The sequence below is a fragment of the Crocodylus porosus genome, unplaced genomic scaffold (genome assembly GCF_001723895.1).
Source record: "Crocodylus porosus isolate Cpor-Errol unplaced genomic scaffold, CroPor_comp1, whole genome shotgun sequence".
Classification (NCBI taxonomy): Eukaryota; Metazoa; Chordata; order Crocodylia; family Crocodylidae; genus Crocodylus; species Crocodylus porosus.
The window spans coordinates 55,343,679-55,366,905 of NW_017728943.1; the positions used below are offsets into that span (position 1 = coordinate 55,343,679).

The 23,227-nt window shown below is 39.4% G+C and overlaps 1 protein-coding gene across 1 annotated transcript in view; it reads left to right on the forward strand.

The window, feature by feature from the left end:
- Positions 1-23,227, forward strand: part of LRPPRC (leucine rich pentatricopeptide repeat containing) — a 139,156-nt gene that overhangs the window by 12,351 nt on the left and 103,578 nt on the right. The window contains exons 11-14 of the mRNA XM_019548566.1: positions 72-179; positions 10,650-10,765; positions 11,381-11,474; positions 16,293-16,362. Of these exons, the coding sequence (XP_019404111.1) occupies positions 72-179; positions 10,650-10,765; positions 11,381-11,474; positions 16,293-16,362 (388 nt within the window). The remainder of the gene's footprint in view (positions 1-71; positions 180-10,649; positions 10,766-11,380; positions 11,475-16,292; positions 16,363-23,227) is intronic.

Consider the following 23,227-nt stretch of genomic DNA (forward strand, 5'->3'; position numbering starts at 1 on the left):
CGTATTTTAAATATTGATTTAAATTGCTTTTTGTCATTGTTGTAGTCAAATTGCTTTATATATTGTTTCAGGTATGGCAGTTGATCTAATGAAAATCATGAAAAGATATGGCTTGCCCCTCAGATGTCACTATTTCTGGCCACTGCTTGTTACGTACCAGAAAGAGAAGGATGTTGAAGGTTAGCTTTTGGATCCATGTTTTTGTTTCCTATTCAAACACTAATTCACAGATCTACATTAAAATCCTGTTTTCAGCTTTAGAGGAGTGCTTTAATACAAATGAAGACCTGGTGGTATGTGATTCTTACCATCACATACTTGTACAATTTATTCAGAAGTGCTTTCACCACCATTTTTCTTTAAGTGTGCCACGGTCCTGTTAGCTTAAATATAGAATTTGGTTCTGAATAGAAAGCGGAGTGATAAAGTTTGACTTGGGTATTTAACTCTTTGGATTCCTCCTGGCTTCAGGGAGATTTTCAGTTTGCTGCTTTATATCTGGTAACGTAGCTCAAGAACTGATACTCTGGAAGAAACCTACACTCTTGGAAGTTTTTAAAAAATTAAGCCTACATTGTACTGCCTTGTTAGCACTGCTGAAAAACTAAATCTCTTTCTTTTGATCAACTTCTTATTTGTACTCTCTGGTAAGCTTAAATGTGAGCTTAGTTGTAGCAGTAAAAAAAGGCAGGAAAACTTCCATGCTGAATGAGTGATCTTGACCTGACAGCATGCTGATTGAAGGACAGAAATGTTCAATCTTTTGGATTCTTAAGTAGGCTTTAGGCATTTAGCATGCTTTCCCCTGTTACACATGGGGATGTCTATATGGTATGAATAAGAAGTGAAAAAATATTAAATTTTAGAGTACAGAATCTAATTCTTTGGTTTGAGTTATTGGTAATTCAGAAAGAATGGTATCATAAAAAGATGCTTTTAACAGAAGTACTTCCCCCTAGGGGAAACAAAACACTGTCTTTTTCATCTTATCTCACAGTATAATGTGCTTTAGAATGAGATGCAGAGTTGTTAGTGTGACATTGGGTGACAAACAAAATGCACAAACAAAAAAAAAAGTGCTTTTAGCAGACTGCTCATATTGCAATTTTATCTTAAATATACAGTCACATTCCAGTTTGGAAGAAATGCTGAAACAAGTATTCCCTAATTGTTTCTGGCTATAAAAATGTCTCAGTGCTTTTCAGAAAAGTCTTTATGAAAACAATATTCAGTTTTTATTAACTCTTTACACCCATGTTTGTGTGAAGGAACTCTGCAAGTTGTCTTCCTATACATACTTCCTGAATACCATGAAGTTTTTAAGATAGTTTAAAAATACTCTTATAGCACTGTTTTAATGAGTCTTAAATAATTCTGGTTAGTTTGGTTTGTATACGCTCAATATTTCTCCTCTCTGTTGAAGATATTCATTTGTACAGAAGTAAAGTATATGCTGTCAAACTCTAAATACTGCTTAATGTTTATAATTTAAATTTTGTCCTTACCTACTACATAGATAATAACAAAATGACAAAGTCAGCTTGCATGTACTTCTAGAGGTGTTGGATGCCTGTACCTATTTTTTGTTTTAAAAAAAAGGGGTGCCGGGGGGGGAGTTCTCTCCTGTTTTATCTACTATCTCTCCTAGGGACAGAGCTTGACATAATTTGGAACTCCACTGTAGAAAAATGTACTACATTTACTTGACTGTTAGCAAGAACTATTAGTAAACCTCAGAACAGAAATAAGAATAGTTTAAAGAGAAAACTTAACACTGGAGAATTTTTGCTGGTGAAGGCATCAGAAATACAATTTTGTTCAGTTTCATAGCAGTTTTGTGGGTCCACTAATGTATTTTACAAATCAAAACTGTCATTCAGTCCTTTACAATGAGTTTTTTTAAGCAGGAAAGTTTCTGCTGTGTATTAACCTAGAAGAGTCAATAATATTACAACTCTTCAAATTAAAAGAAGGCTTCTAAGCATTCCTTTTATCACTGAATAATCAATGTAAGTATTCTTGCTGTAGGCAAATTGAATAAATGTTCTTTCTCTTCATCATATAAAACTTTGCTTGCATTCATATTTGAAATATCTGAAAATAACAAAATGAGATCTGACAAAAATGCAAGCAAATAAATCTGAAGGAAAAATAATCAGAAGAAAACATGGATCTTTGTTTTGATAGAGGTAATGGGGGGAAAAAAGTAGTGGAAAGAAAAACATTGAGGTGAAAGTAGATAGTAAATTAGAAGAGTGCTCAATGCTTTATGGCAGTAAAAAATTACAGGTCTGTGTCAGTAAAGGTACACACACAATTGCATCTCCGATTACAGACTTGATAATAGTTCCTTTTTCCTCATGACATACTGCACATAGTTGGAGGGGGGCCATCTCAGTAGGGAAAGTGATGACAAATTGAAGAATTTGCCAAAGAGGAAAAAAATGAAAAAGATGTGCTTTTGGAGTAAGGTTGAAGGTTAAATAGCTTTTGAGAGGAAGAAGGTATGTATAGCAGGCAACCAATATTTGAAAGGTGTCAAAGAGATAAGAATTACATGTACCACAGCTTGGTGGGAGTTTGTTACTAATATTTACAGTAATGGAAATAGAGAAAAGTTTTTCCTAACAGTGACCTCATTCTGTTGCCCCAAGGAAAGTCAGAACATGAAGGATTGCTTTAAATCAGTAAATATAAACCTTTGAATTTTAAATGATCATTTAAAATCCATTTATGCTTGCATTTTTTTCCAGAAAGGGTGCATTTTTACTGGTTTACATGATTGGTACTAAATAGAGTTTTATACAGATTCTATTTAGAGGTTACATGATAACAATATGTATTTATTTAAACAATTGTACATCTTTATATTCACTTAAGTTCAATAAATACATTTTATATGCTGCTGAGTATGAATATTAACAGCCTCATATTTTTGAATACATAAACTTTCTGTTATCAGAATTCTAAATATGCATAAACGTGACTAGAATTTAAGTTCCTACTTGCCCAAACCTTTGAAAATGAGACTGTCTCCTAAGTTACTCAGTCCATCCTTCAGTCTTAAAACTAATACATCTCATCACTCTTTCTTTTCTTTTATGTTCCTGGGCTGAAGAGAAAGACACACTTCCTTATTTTTTCAGTTGCTAATTGATTTCCTACCTTTGAATGTTTTAGTCCAAATGAAGACAATATTCTTTGACTTGTAGAAAAGAACAATAGCTGTCAAAAGCAGGTTTGCCATTTTAGTAAGTTCTGGTTATTGGTGTTTAGAATGCCTGTGATGACTTTCCCAGTCTCTTGCCCACAGTTGTATAGTTGCTGGGTTCCCCAAAGGATTATAACCTATTGTGCCATGTTGATAAACCTGGATTTCAAATTTAGATACCCCTTTCCTTATTTATTCTTTACATAGAAAAGTACCTAGCTGGTAACACACAGTTTTTTGATAGAGGTTCATTGGTTCAGTGTATTTATTTTTTTATTTAAATGTTTTAAGAAATTATAATGCTTGTGCCTTAATATCTTTTATACTAATTTTAGATTTCATTTTAAATGGGTTGTTTTTAAAAGAAGAAAAAAAAGGCAAAATATTATTCATTTTAATTTTTAGTGTCTGTTTTTATCAATCCTGAGTGAGGAGCACCTCACTGCTTCAATTATATAAAACCAGACTGGGCAAATGTTTGAATACTGTGTACAGAACTATCTGTATGAAAAGAGTGAGAAGCTGATTTTCATGATTTCATTCATTGAACCTCTTAATAAGATGTTTGTATTTTATGTGCAGATAAATCAAAGGGAGCATGCATGTTATACTCCAGTTTCTATTGTAATATTCTATATTGATGTCAATGCAGAATTAGACTTTTAGGAAGGGGAATGTGCTTCAAAAGCTTAAAGAACATTAAAATTTTAGCCCAATACATTTCAAAGGTGTTGAAATTCATTGTTTTAGTAGATGAAATAAACAGGTGTAAGCTAGTTTTCATGATATGTCATGGTTGGATTTAAATTGCATTGGTACTTCATAACATGCGTAGTTTAGTAAGCTTTTGCATAGTATCATTAAATCTTTCTAAAGCCAATTTAAAAAAAAATCTTCACACTTCTATTTCTGCTAAAATCAGTTGGTGTAAACTACTACTACTAATAAAGTACAGCCTACAAATTTCCTTTTGCTAGTAAAAAATATTTTCAATTTTTCTGATGCCCCATTATAAAAAAAAAAAAAAATCACTAACAGATGATCTTTCCATAGGGTGATAGTTAGTGGTGGTACATAGGAAAATTTGATTATAATATAAAAAGAGTTAACAAATATTTTTTGTATGCAGACTTCTCCAGCAGAGATGTTTTCAATGTGTTAAAAGTTATGTTCACTTTTCAAACCAGGAATTTAAGGAATGTTTCAGCTTCATGATGATTTAGGTATTGGCTTCATACCCTTTCTAGGCTTACAGCATTCCCCAACAACTTTTCTGATTTAGTGGCACCTCATGACCCAGTAGGCATGTGCAGGGGTACATTGAAGAACAGCTGCAGCAGAAGGAGGCACTTCTGTCTGCATTAGGTTTATCAGATAAATCTAGTGCAGGCAGGTATACCCCTGCCTTTCTCTCGAGTGATGTGGTACTGCTACAGCCAGGTAAAACTGTTCTACTTGTCTGTTTCCAGGAGGTACATGTGGGGCTGGACTGGGAAATGGCTGTGTCAGGAAAGTGTAGATAAACAGGCTGGAGCACCCCTGCCTGTAGCATCCTATATGCTGTTACATGTAGCTTTCAGGCAGAGCAGAGCTAGGAATGTTTGGTCATGCACCCTGAGCCAACCACTTTAACTTTTGCCACCGGTTTTAGCTGAGGACCCGCTGTTCAGGGTCCTCACCTTTGTTGCAGCCCAGTTAGTCTATAGCACCACAAGGCCACCCTTTGTGGGTTTGTAAGAAATGAAAAGCAAAACAAAGTTCAACAAATAAACTGCCACTTAACTTTTCTCTGGCTCTAAGTCAGTGGCTTGCTAGGTTTTTCCCAGACTTTGTTCTCCCCCCCCACTTCTTATCTTTCAAAGGCTTTGAAGAGAAGTCTGTACAAACAAATAAGAGAAGACTTGCGCTCAGCCCCTCCTGGCAGCTGCTTGACCTAGACTTTCCCCAGGCTCAGGGCAGCCGCATTCTGCCAATGCCCCAAAGCTACTTTAAGCATTCTTTTCATCTCCACCCTCCCTCTCCCCACAAGAATTCACATGGGCCAACTCTTCTTCATTCCCCACACCTGGGTTAGCTCCCTTGCTTGGGAGACTTGCTGCATTCCCAGACTGGGATCATCAGCAGGGATCACGGTTTTCTCTGATTACCTCCCCCCACACACACGCACACATTTTCTGATTTAAAAAATGTAACCCAAAATCCACGTTTTTTCTGTGATCAAAATGAAATGCCGCTATTATATAGATCTGTGTGTGTATATGTGTATATTAGCGGTGTTTCATTTTGATCACGGAAAAATGTGTATTTTGGATTACTTTTTTAAATCAGAACATTGGGGATTTTTTTCATCAAAGTAAAACAGGATCCCTGATCAGCCTCTGGTGAGTCCCTCCAGGTATAGGGTGGGCACAGGAAATGCTTCCAGGATGTGGGGCTGCTCGGGCTCTTCCACACCCCTAGTAACAGGGTTGGGTCCTGTTACACAGCCAATCCCCTGTGTGGTCTAGAAATGGGGCTGTGGGGCAGTTTCCTTTGGCTGTGGTCATGGTGCCCTGCAGCCTCAAAAGGGTTTGTAGTGCACCCCCCCCTCCCAGCTGGGGTTGGGGAATTTCCTTGTGTGGACCTGTGGGGCTGGTGAATGTCTCTAAAAAAACAAAAACCCTTTTTCACTGCCAGAATTTCCACTCAGGGTATAGGACTACTTTGTTAGTGTGTCCTTCCATTTTAATAATACTTCTCAAAAAAGTTTGATTCTCCAAAGCAGAAGTTAAAATAAACCTAATGGAAAACAGTTTCAGAATTCAGACAAGTTCTAAAATTAAAATATTTTAAGAACTGGTTTAAAATATTATATTGAAAAGTTATAATTTTCACTACATTTAAGGTATAAACACTTCATTTCTACATCAATAGTCCAGTAGTCAAGTGATCTTCTATTATGATTAATTCTCAGTGGACATGTCAACCAACATGTGTGCTTTACTGCATACTGGTCTAATTTACTGCACAGTAAAGCGTCACCATCTATGCATATCTGGCAGTTGGGCTGGTGTAGACTAATTTACAGTGCCATCAGATAATCCCCTCAGACACAGGTACTATCCAGTGACGGAATAAATTATTGTGCTTAAATGCACGTGTAGATGGTGACATCAGGATTAGTTTATGCCAGCTCAGATTGCATTGGAGTTTGTTGTGTCACATTAATGGCATGTGTTGATGTGCCAAGTGAGGGTTTTAGCACTTTTTCTTGTGATTCCTCTCCCCTTCCCCTTCCCCTTTTTTGTAATGAGAAGTAATTATTAGGGTATATTTTGCAATATAGTGCAGTTTCCTTTTCATGGTCAGCCTGTTTCTTTTTGGCCTGTGAAACCCCATCAGATTTATACCAAAGAATCAGATGTACCAGGATTAAATCTGTTTGACTTCTTTGTTTTATCTGCACAATATATACACTCAGTGTTTTCAGACCCTATTTATGACCAGTCAGTAGGCAGGTGAGTGGTATGTGTAGTACATTTGGGGTATTTAATGTTGATGAATTGGTTGTTATACTGTTACTTCAAATGTCATCTCTTTCACTGAGGCTGGACTGCAGTTTAAGCATATATTCTATTTTTAATCCAGCCAATGTACAAATTAAAACTTCATGTCATTTAACATACTTAAAATAATAAAATCAACCTACTTGAAATAAAGAAATAGTTAAAATGACACTCAGGTGAGTTTCTGTATTAAAAAAAACCACACAAAAATCCCTCGTGTTTCATTACATGAGCTCCAGATAACATCATAGAGCCTGTTAAATGCTTACCTGCAAGTATTTACTTTTGGGCATGAGACTAATCCTATTGACTGCACTGGAAGTATTTGTATACTTAAAGTTATAGCACCTAACTTCTGCATTCTTGGTGTGTGGGAATCTAAAAGCAGTCAAGTTATTGGTTTTATACTTTTAAGCTTGTAGTAATTCATTATTATAATTAAATTTATATAAATATCTTCTTTAGAGTTTAGCAAAATCAGCCAAGTGCAGTTCGCATTGTATTCCACAAATGCCTTCTTATAAAAAAAAATTACTTTTATTGACCCTTAATAATTACCAATTTTAAGAGAATCAAGTGAAGAATGAAGAGTAGAATGATTTAAATGTCTTAAACATGATACTTAAAATACAGAAGAGACATTTTCTGTAAAACATTCCTTTTTGAGAAAATATAGTTTATTGACCTGAGAGCTGGTTAACACACACCACTAATTGTACACATATGGTTACATTTTTTCTCAGATTCTTAGACTGTTTCTTTTAACCATTGTTTAAATGTAATGGAGAAGTCTGGGTAGCTCTTAGAACAGGGGTGTCAAACTCATCCAGCACCACAGGTTGGATCAGGCCCAAAGACCCTCTCCCTCAGGATAGCTAAACTGGCAGCCATTCTAGCCTTACTGGGACCATCTGGCATAGATCCTGGAGTGACTGGAGCAGGCACTGTGTGCAACACTGTCCAGCCAGAGTGGCATCTGTGCTGCACATGATCAGGGATCCTGGTATTTTTGGATTAAAGAAAAGTAGCTATATATTATCCATATATTAGTGGTGCTTCATTTAAAACACAGAAAAATGTGGATTTGGGGTTACTTTTTTTTAACCGTAAATTGGGGATTTTTTTTAAATCGGAGAAAACCAGGATTCTTGGTGATCACTGCCATGTCTGGACTGAGCCACATGCAGTGCCACTTTGGGACATGTTGCACACGGTGCCTGCTCTAGCTCGTCTGGGATCTGGTGCTCATAGGTGCTGCATGGAGCGTGGGTCCTGGACTGGCTGGAGCAGGTGCTGCATGTGGTGCAATACTGAAGCTGCTTTAGTAAGGAACTGTGTGCAGGTGCTGGTCAGATGGTTGCTGCGTGCAGCATCTGTTCCAGCCACTCTGGTCCACTCCAGGATCTGACACACATGCAGCACAAGTACCAGACTGGCTGGCACAGCCCCTGGAACAGCTGTTTGGTGGAGAGGAATGGGTCTGTGGGCCCAATCCAGTTCCCAAGTCAGTTCTGCACCACAGGCAAGTGACGTGCCCAGTTTGGTTCTAATCAGACTTAGGGGTATGCTGGGGGCTGAATGGAGGGTCTCTGTGGGCTGGATCCAGCTCTGAGGCCATGTGTGTAGTAACTTTGTCTTACAGCTTTATGAGTGATGTCGAGGGGATTTCTAATAACAATCATAAAATGCAGAAATCCTAGTTGATACATTTTTTTAGTTTATAAGAAGTGATCTGAGATTAGTATCCTTTCATTTACTGATGTTTTAGTAATACTAATGTATTAAGGAAGAAGGCAGGGTAGATTTGCACTTTTTATGGACTAAATTAGAGATGTATAGTGTAAACTTTTGTAAGCAGAGGGCTTACTTCCTCGTGCTGTGAAGGGACTGCAGAGCAGAGCTGCTAAATAGAAAGCACCGTTTAGAATACAACAGGTAGGGAAGGAGGAGGGGGAAAAAAGAGGAGACGCTGCTGAGAGGGGCAAGGTGGGTAAAAGAGAGAAAAACAAAGCTTTTAACCTACTGAGGTATATCCAGTTTATAAAGCAAATCCAGGAATTGGACAAGAATCTGTAGTCTCTGTTCAGTCCATACTTAACACAGTCCATCCTGTGGGTGACTTCTTGTTCCTCAGTTTCCTGTTCAAGTTCTTTTTTAAAGTTTGTCGTCTAAGAGCAAACACTCTGAGGTCAGCAATAGACTGCAGGGAGTCATTTCCTGATTTATTTCCTAGGAGGAGGGAACAACTGGACTTTCAGACATTTAAAACTACGGACTTCATTGGTCCTATCCTATGAAACTCCTCAAGAAAAAATAAAAGAAGCCGTTGTTTTCAAAATTGAAGAAGCCTGGGTAGCTAGAAAAGAGAGGTGTGTTTATCTTTTTATTTAATTGAAAAAGTGGGTGTATAAGAGAGCTCATGAGAATTATTGTGTCAATGCTACTAGCATCAACCAAAAATAGGGCAGCAGGTGTTATGCAGTCTTCCATGCAGATTTCTTGATGGTTCATTTTAATTTTGATCTGCAGCCGCTCTAGTGTTCTCCTGGCTCATTTGTGCCGAACTGTGGGATGATTTTTATAGCAAATGTTTATCAGGGACTTTGGAGTGCTGAATAAACACATTTTACACTCTAGTTGTAGAAAGAGGCTAGGGCACCTAGTTCAGTGTGGTACCTAGTTTCCTGTATAAACCAACTATCACTTGTAATATTGACTAGACTTTGGGGGGAGTGAGGGTGGGAATGACTGTTTTACTATAACTGTGTCTGGGTTCTTAATATATTTTCTGACAACCTGCAAACATAAAATAGAAATGCTGTCAAAACTGGAAAAGTATCAAGCAAGATTGACTGACTTTACCTAATTCTTTGTTCATAATTTTGCAGATTCTGGGCCAAAATTGGACAGAGTTTTGTTTAAGGCACACTTGAGCAGATGATGCGACTTTAATTTAGTGTGACTTGCCTGCATGTATTTTTAAGTGCTCAAAGGGAATTCACATTTGATTATTTGCACCATAGTGCACTGCATAAAATATTCATGGAAGTGTCACTTTTCCATAGGTGGCACTCCAGGGCAAAGACAGGGACTTTGGGAAACTTAACATTTTTAAAGTAACAAATATGAGAGGCAAGTTGAAAAAAGCATATGCTACTTGGAACTGGTGTCCTGCAGCAACTGACACATCATCTTTATACCAGCATAAATTACAGTACCTGTATAGTTTTTGACGTGAATTTAGAGTTGGCTAACTAGGCCTAATGTGATGAAACTGAAGTTGTTTTTCAGATTTCTGAGAAAAGAGTTGAAGCCACTAAAGCAGTGAAATGTCCTTTGAAAGATAAAGCAAGATAAAAATGTAAAATTAATTTGTTTTAATGTCTGTTTTTATTAATATTACTCCTGCTTATGTAGTGCCAACAACATTGAATGAACTAAATGGTCAGTTTTAGTAATAGAATATTTACTTTAAATAAAATTTTACTTTTTAACATGTATTTAGCATAGGTGACCTTGACATATTTTGCCAAAAGACACCCTTCGATGAAAATTCTAGACCCTGTAAGGTGCAAAAATTTCGGTATGAGTGGAGGAAGCTTAGAAATTAGCTTAAGTATCTGCCTACAAACTGGGTAAATTGTGCAAGATGTCTAAATGCTCAGTTTGTTTTTGTAACTCTTTTCTCTTGGGCAAATTTACAAACCCCGCTATTGAAAGACTCTCACTTCCCAGTAACACTGAAAGCTGGGAAGCTTAGGAAGTTTTGCAACAAATTGGATTACTAGTCTTTGCTTTGATCCCATATACATTTGTTAAGGCAGCTGAAAATTGTTTGTTTAGTTAATTACAAACGTTATCTTGGTATATGATCTGTATCTTTGCTTTTGTAGGTACTGTTGAACTCGTCAAAGTAATGTATAAGTTGGGAATTAAACCTACTCAGCATACCTATGCAAAATATGTTTTGACAAATACTGATGTCCAGACTCTCCATGCTGCGCTACAGGTGAGTTTAAATGACTAACTTTATGAGATCATGATTTTATGCCACTGCTCTGAATGCTGTGCTGACTCCAGTTTTGTTCCTGTGTGTAGTACAGTCAAGCCTGTTTAAGTGTTTTTCTATGGTATCATTGGAAAATGGAGTTTATATTGCTCATTTGACCACTTACCTCTTTACCACTTTTCATGGCTTCCCTCTCCCAAATGTTGGAACAGTGTGTGTTTTCATAAATGCATTTTTCCATTTCTAGAGACAGAAAATATGTAAGCACAGTATTACTGGGTAGCTGAATCAGTAGCTTGGTCATAATTTTTTTTTTTTAATTCTGCCCAGAATGTAGGGTCATAGAATTTTTTTTTCTCTCTCAACTTTTTTCCCCTACTGTACGTTTGACCCCTGTCCAGAAGCTGTATATGTCCTGATCACCTGACTTTGGCCAGCTACTTAAGAAGCCCCTCTGTCGTATTATGAGACCTGTTGAAATCCTGCTAAAAAGAATTATTACAATATGGGGCCCAAAAGAGTTTTTAGTGCAATATGGAGTTAGGAGGGGAGGACTGTATTTTACAGTATTGTCATGTACTAAGGTATCATGTGTGTAATTGTCTGTATCTGTAGGAAGCTGGCTATACACCTAATAACACCATGCTCTTGGTAGGAGAATTAAAAAATGAAGCACTATTTGGAAAACTGGAAAATGTTTTAGCATTATGTAAGTATCTATTGAACTTGGATGTCCTTGTAACAGGTATAGATATTTTGCATTTAGACTGAAGTGGTTTTTGTATGCATTCAGACCTGTGTTTTAAAGACAGCTAGTTGTGGGGGCATTGTTGCAGATTTCTCTTTTGAAGCTGCCAGTTTCTTGTAATGTATTAATTTTTTTAAACATTTTTTAAAATGTGAAGCCCCATAGGCCTTAGTTTTGTATACATACAAATATGTATGTACAGCTTATCATGCTCCACGATCTGCAGCACCCACCGTATCTGCAGCACCCACCGGTGTGTGTGTGTGTGTATGTGTGTGTAAGGGAAAACTGGTGGGATTTGCAGTGTCTTTGGGGCAGTGGCTGTTTCTTTGTTCTGTGTCTGTACAGCTTCTAACACAGAGGGGTCCTGGTCCATTATTAGGGCTCTTGGTGCTATAATATTTTATTATTATAGATACAAATGAATAAAAAGTTGTAACATCAGTATGAATGTTTTTCAGTATTATTTGGGAATTACTTTAGGGGTCTTCTTTCAGCAGTCAGTAGGAATTGCAGGTATACACCTGACAGGATAATCAGACACTGGACTAACAAAAGCACAGTTTTTTTTCTGAAGCAATGGCTTTTGTCAGAAGAGTTTGAATATTTAAAGGGTCTAATCTTGCAAAAGATAACATTTGCTTAACTTAAACTCTGTAGGTTTATTAAATTAGGCATGTGCTTGCGTTTTTTCAGGATCAGAATGCAAATACAGTTTGTTTAAAATTTTCACTGAAGAAAAAGACTCAAGTATTTGTTATTTAAATGGGACACTGGTAGGTCAATTAGTCCTAGTGAATGACTTAGCAAGCGAATTTAAACAATCCCAAGATAGAAAATTGCTTTCAACATCCTACTTGTATTAAATATCTCAGAAATCATCCTTCTGCAGTTTGCCATCTGAAAAATGTACAACTGCATAAAGACTCAAAAGTCATGTTGACTGGAAACTTTATAACATAAAGAAACATGAAGAGGAATTATTTTTCTTTGTCTACAATTAAAAAGAAAACATGCATAAATAATGAAAAGTAAATCAAGGAATAAAACATTTCAGTTTTTATAACCAGTACTGATTATTTTTTTTAATAATCTTTTTTATTTAATCAACATCCCTTTAGAACTAAAATATAATAATATATTTGTGGACTGAAACTTTGTAAATTCATATCTAATTAGAATGTTGCTAAGCTGATACTTCTCAAAAGTATAGGCTTTGTCATCTTTTTTAGAAATAATTGCTTCTAACATTCATTTTAATTTGTACCATCTTTTGTTTGTGCAACTTAATAATACTTGCCATGCCAAATGTACTTTAAATGTTTTTGAAAGAACAGCTATCAGGTTGGATCAGGAATATCTCAGCTACACAGGTTTTTTTGGTAATATGATTTTTTAAATTTTGTTTTTCTTACCTAAGGAAGCAAAATTAAGTGTCTTGTTTTTCTACTTTGGCTGTAGTAATCACTTTTTTAAAATACCTATTAACATCAGACTTAGCATTGTCACCCATGAAGTCACTGTAAGTAGAAGATTATTTAGCCGGAGACTTGCCCATGTAAGGAGTTTTTCAGATTTTGCAGTACTGTTCCATTTGTCATATATGGGGTTTTGTAAATGACGTGAATCACAAACCTTTCCTTTAAACTTCATTTCACAAGAGTAGTTTCCCTTTGAATTCAATACAGGGCTCTACTGCTATATAAATAGTATAATGAGCAGTATTGAATGCCAGTAAATCTTATTAGCACCTAGAAAATGGTAAGGTGCACATATTAAATCACTGAATCTTTGGCTTTGCTTCTTTGTGCAGTATTACAAGGGAGGAGCAGTAGATATATATGGAAAATTAGTTCAAGATTTTCTCATCAGTGCAGCTTGCGGAGGTGAAGGTTGGGTATTAATGCTGGGTGCTGTCGAGGTTTATTGATTCTGCTTCGCATCCCTTATGTTTAGATTTCTGTTACTGACAAGATGAAAACTATGAAGCATCAGCTGAGGAATCTAGACACTACAAGGCAGAATACATGAGAGCTGCTTTTTTCCCTTTATCATGCCATTCCGTTCCACTTCATTGTCAGCCTCTTGATTTTCTCAGACTTGTTTGTTGCTAAGGAAACCAGGTTGCCAATTGTCAGCAGCAGCTGCTGAGCATACTGAGATATTTTATGCTTGTCTTTTTATGAGCAAAAAGTTTAATATATCACTAGAAAAACATTTTTAGTGGACATTTCATAAAATCAACTTTAAAGGTGATCTTCCAACTAAATGTTTCAGCTTTTGGATTAAGTGCTGAACACTTGGAAAGAAGTAGGGGTATAACAGTATTTGTGCCCCTTAATTTATAGGTCCTGAAAGAGCATTTCTCTTTTTTACTTTCTCATGTGCCATAGCTCTTGTTGAATATCACTAACGCATTTGGCCTTTGCATGGGGTTAATTCCATTTTAATATTAATCCTAAATCCTTAAATACATACTTGAAAGGCAGCATATCAGATTAATATTTTAGGAAATGGAATCTCTTTCATACGGAGACTAAATGTACTACTGCTGTCCAGTGGTTTGCTAGTGTCTTGTTAGACTAGGAGCATTCTGGAGGATAGACAGGAGGAACAGCAAAAGACCAAAAAAAGGAGTTTTAAGGAAGAAGAAATTGCAGTTGTAAAGGAGCCGAAAAGAGACGCTTAATTCTACATGTCTTTGAATTTTTATCCTTATAGTTAAAAGTAACACACAAGATCATTACAGTTAAAGGTTGTTAAGGTATCAAGATCTTTTTCTCCCTGTTCGTGTTTGTTTGGTTAGTTGAGCAGACAATTCCTTAGATACCAGATATTACTAATGTTATAATATTATTACTAATGTTTCCTTTGCATAGCTATTTAGTCTTTTGTTCTGATGGGAGGAACTTACATGACAATAGTAGAGAAAAACATTTTTAAAGACAAAAATACATAATTGTAAAACCCCCAACACTATTTGGCCTGCTGAAGGGCAGGTATAGGACTGGAAAGAACATAACTTTTTCTAAAAGATACCATTTTTCAAGTTCTTTCTCTTGAATTCTATGTAAATCCCCCAATCTCAAATTTCGTTTTGAGATTAAAGCAATTTTCCATCTTGTTGCATCTGCTGTGCCAACCTCAAGAGCAGTGGCTTTCATACTTTATAAATTCACAGAACCCTTTCTTACCGCTGCTTCTGCCCCAGGACCGTTATTCCCCCATCCTGTGAGCTGATACAGACGGGTGACCCAGCCCAGCAATGGCAGTGTACCACCCCCTGGCCCACTACATCAATTACCCCTGAACTCTTTGTGGAACCCCTGATGACCTATTGCAGAAACGCATGAATTCATGGAACCATGGGTTTGAAAACCACTGCTCCAGAGCCAGTTTCCTATTAGAGGTGCATCAGTACATCAGTCCATGTACTGATAAACATTTCAGTAAATGTTCTGTACCAATAAAACGAATATTGATGTTATCAGCAATCAGCTTTTTCAGGCTGACGTGGCTGATAATGTCACTGATAAACGCTGCGTGCATGGGCAGCCACAGCACACAAGCAGCCAGCCCAGCAGCTTAGAGAGTAGTGTCTGGCTGGTAAGGGGTCTGTCTGTTAGGGGGCCGGGGGGCACAAATCGAGGCCTTTGCAGTGACGGAAGGAGTGGGGCTGAGGCTGGGCATGGGGCAGAACCACAAGTGGCTCATTTGGGGGGGACATGGAGGGGGCAGCTTCTGGGTAACCCCCCCAGCACTGCCATCCAGCCTGAATGCCTTGGCACAGCCTCTCCCCCTCTCCCCCACAGAAGAACCTGGTACCAGCCTCAGCCCACCCTTGCCCCGCACACAGAACTGGGGGGCACATGCCCCCCATGGTTCCCCAGGGGGTGTATGCAGTGGCAGGAGTCCCCTTCCCCTCCCTTCCCCTTGCCCCCTGGATGAGCCATTCACAGCTCCATCCAGCTCCCAGCCCCACTCCCTTCCTCACTGCAGGGGCCTTGATCTTCCCCTCCCACACCATCCCTTCCCACCCACAGACTTACCAGTTACACACTGCTATCAAGCTGCCGGGCTGCATATCTGCAGTCAGATCTGTATCAGCCAATCTGGCTTGTTAATAATCTGCCATCAGTATCAGCCCAAGAAATCTGTATTGGTGTATCCCTATCTCCCATCTATTAGTTTGTGTGATCATTAATAAGCAGTTATCAGTAGTGGCAGCTGAGTTGAAATCGTATCGATGGAAGATTATGTCTTTTGAAAAGGTGGGAATTCAGAACTAATTAAATGAAGTTTCTGGTATAATACTCAGACTAGGGAACTTCATTGCTACATGGCATCCTTAAGGCCAGAAGCTTAGCATAATTAAAAAAAAACAGGTTAGGCATGTATGTGGATAATGAGACTACCTAGTATTGTAATGTATAAAGATCAAAACATTGGAAGGTACTGAACTTCATGCTGCAGAATTTAGGCAAATCTGTTTGCACATCAAATTGGGACACATTATCCCATAACTGCTATATCTTCTTCAGAACTTGCATGAGCTGCCAGCTACTGTACTGTATTTAAGATTATACGCAGACCTTCTTTCTGTTTAAGCATGATGATACCTCTGTCCCTAATGATATTTGTTGGTTTTTAAAAAAAGATTGATAGTTACTAAGTAAAGAGGAAATAAATCTTCCATTGAGTCGTAATGTACGTGGACAGATAAGTTAAACTAGCTATTCCTAAGAATCACTGTTTAGAAGTATCTTGTTCACTTTTCAGTGTCTTCACCAAGTACTCCGCGTATGAAGATCCCAGAGATTCAAGAGGCTCTCCATATTGCATTTAATCAGTAAGTTTTTTTTTTCTTCTTCTTTTTCTCTCTCCCTGAACCCAGCTTTCTGTAATCTTTCTCCTGTGTTTATAGAATCTGAAAAGTTAAGCTAAAACCCCCCCACCAAAAACCTTGATTTGTAGCAAAAACTATTCAAGGGACCAAAGAGAACTTCCAGAACCCTTCTACTTCTTCTAGGACAGTGGTTTTCAACCTGTGGTCCTCTGTGTTTGAGGGCCCACGAAAGATGACTGTGATCAATCAAAAGAATGTGAATACCTTCACTTACAGTTCAAAGGGCTCCACACCCTCCATTTGAAATATTTTAAGGGTCTGCAGTTGAAAAAGTTGAAAACCACTGGTCTGGGATGTCAGCACTTCCAAGTAAGAAACTGACTAGGATCACATAACTTCCTGTTCCACCCCAAGTTCAGTGGGATTTGTGGTATAGTTTTGAAAGAGTATGAAATAGACTGGAGACCACAAATAGCTGTGCTCCTTGTCAGTTTTGCATTTCTGATGGTGCTCTTATAGAAAGTAGTGCTGTGTAAGACCAAAGGAGGTTTTATAGCCACCTGTACCATTTACTTGCTTTGGAGGGGGAGGAGGAAAGAATGAGTTTTAAATTTCTCTGCAGAAAAGGAAGACTTTAATGCAATAGAAGAAAATGATTTATTTTCAAATTACAGAAAGTGAGTTACATATGTATTGTGTTTTGTGCTTTATTAGTATCTCTAGTTTATACAGGCATAGTTGTTAGTATCAGTCATAGTTGTTACAGTGGAAGTGAGGAGATTTCCTGTCCTCTATCCCAGGGGTAGGCAAAACGTGGCCCAGGGGCCAGATGCGGCCTGCCAGGCCATTCTATCCAGTCTGCAGGCCCCTTAAAAATTTAGAAAATTAATATTCATCTGACCTGGGCTGCCTGTCATGCGGCCCTCGATGGCTTGCCAAAACTCAGTAAGCGGCCTCTCCCCAAAATAATTGCCCGCCTCTGCTCTATCTGGTTCTTCCTTAAACTTGCCATGAGACTTCCCAAGTCACTTAATCTGTTTGCCTTATTCACCCACTCTAAGAATCATGATTTTTGCTTACCTTTATAAATTAACTTGTTCTGCAAGTCAGCAGTACCATGTGGGTGTTAAGTGTTATTTGTAGAATTACATTCTCAACTTTGTTTCATCTTTTCAAGCAGCTAATTTTGTATAAAATATTGTTGCTTCTTTGTTTTGTCATTCTTCTTTTCCTGGTGTTAGAAATTACAATCTTGTGTTAGATCAAGTATTTGTAATTAAAATCTATTCTAATTGAAGAGGAAGATCAGCCTTGACTTTCGGTGACTGGGGTATGAGTCGAGGACAGGATCATACTGTAGGCTGTGGAAATGTAGATGATTTTTAGCTGCATACCACTTGAGTTAAAGGATAAGGGGCAAGTGCCTTGTTGAAACAAGTTGGATGCCTCCACTCAGGAACTGTATATGTGGTTACTGCACACTGAGTGCTGTTCTAAACTGGTTACACTGCCTCATTTCTGGGATTTGTGGTACACTAATTGGAAGCAAGTGTGAAGAATATGCTTTTCGTTGGCCGTCCCAGGTACAGCATGGAGGCAGTATAGACGAGCATTATATCATTGTACCTACCTCAGAAAGCTTGAAATGTAAGGTGATTCCCACCAGCTCACACCTGCATGCCAGACACCACCAGAATCCATCACCAAATGTATACACTGGTATTTCCCAAGTGCAAGTTGACTTGTCATTTCCTTCCCTGTCTCTAATCCTGTATGTGATTTTTGCTTCTTCACTGAAGATCCATCTGGGTCAAGAACTGCTTTGGGGAAAGTCAGTTGCAGTGGTAGCAAAATCCAGGAGAAGAGGGATGATTCCTGGCAAGCCTGCCTGCCTCCCCATCTTTTTGTTCCTTCCAAAGTTCATCGCATATGGTTTCTGGAAAATAATGACAAAATTATTTATTACCTCCCTGTGAATATTATGTTCTTGACAGCTAGTTTATTTTACCACTTGATCTTAGTTCATCCTTCTTTTTAAATAATGGTTCCTAAATAGCTGACCACATATACTATTCATTTTTTAATTATATTTTCAAATGAAAAATCCTTCTAACCATACTCTAAGAATAATCCCATAGAAAAATACAAGGCTTAAAGGAGGTTTTTGTAAAGTAAAGCACTAATGTTAAAAAAAGATTTGAAATCAATGACAAGAACAGCTAGCTGAGCATACTTGAAAGTTTTCTTTGCCCTGAATACTCACTTAACTCTTGAACACTAGAATTCCAACTGATTGTAGGAAAGGTATTCCATGTTACCTTAATTTGTGACTTTCACCCATGTGATCATATTTACTAAGAGAGGACTGTAGCATCTTGTAAAGTACTTCCAATCCACTTCTAGGTTCACTGCTGAACATGTGGAGGGGCCCCCCATGCTCCTGTGGGATGCTTCATACACCCCAGCATCTCAGTGTCCACAAGCCATTCTAGTACCTCGACGTATGTAGAAAAAACTTTTAAAGCTGTGTCTATGTCCGAATCGCTGTTTCTCTGAATGGACATTGAATCTTCAGGTTCGGATTTGGCCAAATTGAATCGAGGACAGTGATCTGAATCAACTAATCGAATCACTGTCCCTGATTTGGGCTGAATTCAAATCGAATAGGGCCTTTTTCGCACACCCCTACCAGTTGTTGATTTTGGGGGGAGGGGAGAGGGGAAAACACAGAATTATTCTGTGTAGCCAAAATCCTACCCTACCACTAAACATATTGCTGTTCTTCCATGGTTGATACCGTAACTTTTCTCACTGTGACGTAGCCTGGACTGATAGCTCAGTTTTTTGCAGTCATGTGTTAAGGTTATAAATGAATATGCTGTTCTTCTTCTTAAGAGCCTCAGAGGTCACACTGCCCCTGGTGGTCGGAGACCTAATGTAGTCTCTTTAGATTGTTTCAGAAATTCTCTGAAGCTTGAAGTCAGGGTATAAGGAAAAGTGAAAAGAACTTCATTGCATGTTGCCTATTCCACAATAACTGCCTGTGTACAGAGTATGTGATAAATGGTAGCTGAACTAGGATAACTTAGGAGATGCCGTGCTTGGTCAGACCGTAGGTCCATCTGGCACAGTGTCTTCTCTTATAGCCGCAGAGAGCAGATGCGAAGGAGAAGAGGATTTAAACACTTGTATGTCTAGATTGATATATCCTCTGCCTTTCTCACTCTACAGCTTTCAGATTCCAGAGGCCAAGGAGGCCTTAATATGAAGTTGCACACCTGACTATCATGTTTAATAGCAACTGATGGACCTGTCCTCCATAAATTTTCCAAGTCCCTTAGCCCTCAGGTCTTCCACTTATCATGGGCTGAAGGTGTGCAGATGGGCAGTCGCCCTGGAGCAGTTGCCACCTTATTCTTTTTTATCATGCCATATATTGTATGTGCTTTCCTTAAGAAGCATGGTCATGTTCAGGTCCACTTTAGTTAGTGCATGCGAGGTGAACAAGGCCTAATGTTGTGTTTTTCAAATTTCAGGTAGTTATGGTCTGGGTCAGAGGTGTAGCTTGGAAAACATGCTCCCAAAGCAGCTGTTTCTTACTCCATCCCCTTCCTGCTCCTGCCTGCCTTCTTGCTTGCAGACCCAGGAATGGCAGCAAGTAGAGAGCAGGGCAGTCTTGTGGTGCATTCTGGGAATAATGCTGTATTTCCTAAACAAGAAGATAAATTGTTCCCCACTTTTTCCTACCATTTATCATGGGGGGGGAGAACCCCTTGCCTTAAATTGAATACGATGCACCCAAAGGGCAGGCAGCTGCTGCAGCTCCAGGCCGAACACAAGGTTGGAGCCAAAGCTACATCTGCTGCCTGCTTCCCCCCTCCACCTGCTGTTTCTACAAACCCTGCCTCTCCTCCCTCAACCCTCAGTCCCTTCCCCACTCCACACTGCTTCTCCTTCTCTCACCTTCTGCTGCACTGCTTACCTTAGTTCTGTGTCTCCAGGCTCCATCCCTGCTGCATCCTGGGGTATGGGGCCAGGGTGGACCAGCAGTGCCAGCTTATGCTGCTGCTATGGGCCTCAGGCTGCAGCAGGGATGGAGCCTGCTGGGACAGAGCATAGGTAAGAGGGTGGAGTGGAGGGGCAGGTGGTGGGGGAGAGACAAGAAAAAGCAGGGGTGGGGACCTGTGGCTGTGTGTGGGGCAGAAGTGGCATGGAGGGTGGGAATAGGGGAAGGGTGAATCAGGGCAACCTGAGGCTGCAGGGGTTGTGGGAGGACAAGCACAGTGGAGGATAAGTGGGGAGGAAGCAGGGAGCAAGCTACCTACCTCTTTCGCTGCCTGCCCCCTACCATCTGCTCCCAAGCTGCCTCCCCCACTTCCTTCCTGTTCTCCACTGCCTGCCCCATTACTGCCCCCCTCATCACCTTTCTTCCCTCCCCCCCCACCTGCAGTAGTGTGGGGGGATGAATTTAAGATGATCCTCCAATAATTAGATTCCATACATGGAACATTATAATAAAGCTATGTTTTCCATGTGTAGAATCTAACTGGGGGGGTCATCTCAACCTTCAGGATTCTCTTGTATTTGGGTAAATATGGTAGTTCTCTAGACTGGCAATGGAGTTTGCTGCTGCTGAGGGGAATCCTTTACTTCTCTTCCACCCCCTACCCCCCCAGCCTGTGTCCTGGCAAAAATTGCTGAATAGTGGTAAAAACATGGACCAGTTCTCCCCATAGCAGCACCAAACTTCACTGCTGCTCTTCAAAACTGAACTTCCAAGAATGCCTTGCACTCCATGACCTATTTCCTGCATCAGAAGTGTGCATCATAGAGGCAGGCAGCAGTGAAACAAGCAGTAACCCAAACATAAGAAGTGCCCTCCCTCCCTCCTCTCTCCCCTGCCTAATGGCATCCCTCATGTTAGGCACTGCCTGGGGCACATGTCCTGCTCATCCACCCCAGGTTATGCAACTGGTCTAGGAGAGCGTTGTTAAACTCATCTGGCCGTCAGGGCCAGATCAATGGTGCTGGACTGGTCCATGGGCTGGATTGGGTCCATAAATGCCCTTTCTCCCCCATGACATCCCTTCCCCCTGCCTCTGCCTTCTCTTCCTGCCTGTCTGTTGGTCCCGGGTGCATGCAGACTTCCTAGGAAGGGTTTTGTGTGTCACACAATTCCCAGGAGCAGGTGCTTTGTGGAGCAGGTGCTTTGTGGATCTTGGAGCAGGTACTGCTTGTCCCCCAGGCATTGCATATCGGGCTGGTCCAGCAGCATGTAGGTCAGCTGAGACCCAGGAGCAATCCCTGGGGCCAGACAACGGGGATCCATGGACTGGATCCAGCTCACAGGCCAGATTTTTGGCACCCCTGGGGTCTAATATAAAATGCCAAAAGCTATGCTAAGCTACAAGCTGATGGTCTGCCTCTCTGCAGAGGTTATTTTAGATCTAGCTAAAATGTATAAGATATTTCTGAGAGAGACTCATCTTTTTTTCCTGGTCAGAATCTTAAGCCATTAAGGTTTCATTAGTTTCTTACAGATTTTTTTTCAAAGTTAGAAGTGTAGGGTCTCTCAAATGGTGAATGCAGTAAAAGCATGGGGATGCATTAGCAGTATATTACTGTTACTTTTAATAGTTGGCCCCAGTAACACCCAATTTAGATGTGAAAACTGATTGATTTTCATTTTAAAAGCTGTGTATGTCTTATGAGCAAGGATTGAGATGTTCCAATCGAAGCAAGGCTTAAGTAAGGAAAGAAAACAATGATGGTACTTTCTGCACTCCACTCATGTGGAACACCAGCATGAAACTCCATTCATGCAGGAGATTGTACAGATAATCAGCATGTGACCTAGGTGGTCTGCTGGGTTTTTCCAGTTCTGGTCAGTGAAGTTTAGGATACCGTTATAGGTGAGGCTAGATTAAGGCAGAAGCACAGTATATGTATACTTTGGATCTTTTTGGTTCACAGAGTAATATGAAAATGGCAGAGTCTGTGCTAATGTATGGGGGGATGGGGACATATAACAAAATAATTAAAAAACAAAAGCCATACAAGCCTTTCAGAGAAACACTTGAAAATGCAACGCAAGCATTTGACAGTTTCCAGACAACCTCTATCACAGTGGTTCTTAACCTTGTAGATATGAGGTACCCCTTGGAAAATGTCAAATCTTACAAGTGTTCACTTGTCCTTGACTACAGAAAAAATATAAACCACTTTTTCTGTTGTAAACAACTCAGGAAGACCACAGCAAGTCAGAAGTTTGGGTTTATCTAGTGAATTATGTTTGCCCACCTAACATTGCTTGGCACTTCATGGCACTCTTGAAAGGATTTCAGGGCACCTCAGGATTTCAGGTGGCACCCTGTTTGAGAAGTATTGTTCTGTCAGAATGAAGGATAACAGCAATTGGATCCAGGCAGGAAGTGACACCACCAGAGCAGTCTCCTGCTTTGATTGAGCTTATGTGGTCAGGTGTAAGAGAATGAGTGCTCCATATCATTTTTGCTCTCTTTAGTGGGGTTCACGTTAGCCCCCTTTTGACCTTTTTGACTCCAAAGTGAAAATGTGAGGGAGATGGTATCTTCTGGACACCATCAACTTGTGGAAGAAAAATCAGATTTACATAATCTGATCATCATTTTCCTTAAATGCTTTGATCAACAGATACATAGATAACAGTTTGGTGTTATTGTACATCTGAACTAACAACTCGCTCACTGAAACAAATGGGGAATTCACTTCTTGCATATATGGCTTCCAAATGTCTGTTGGACATCATGGTCATCTTAAATCTCTAGCTATTTTTATTGTCTGGCAACTTCCAAGAAATTCCAGGTGGCCAGCCTGCTGTTCCTGTAGT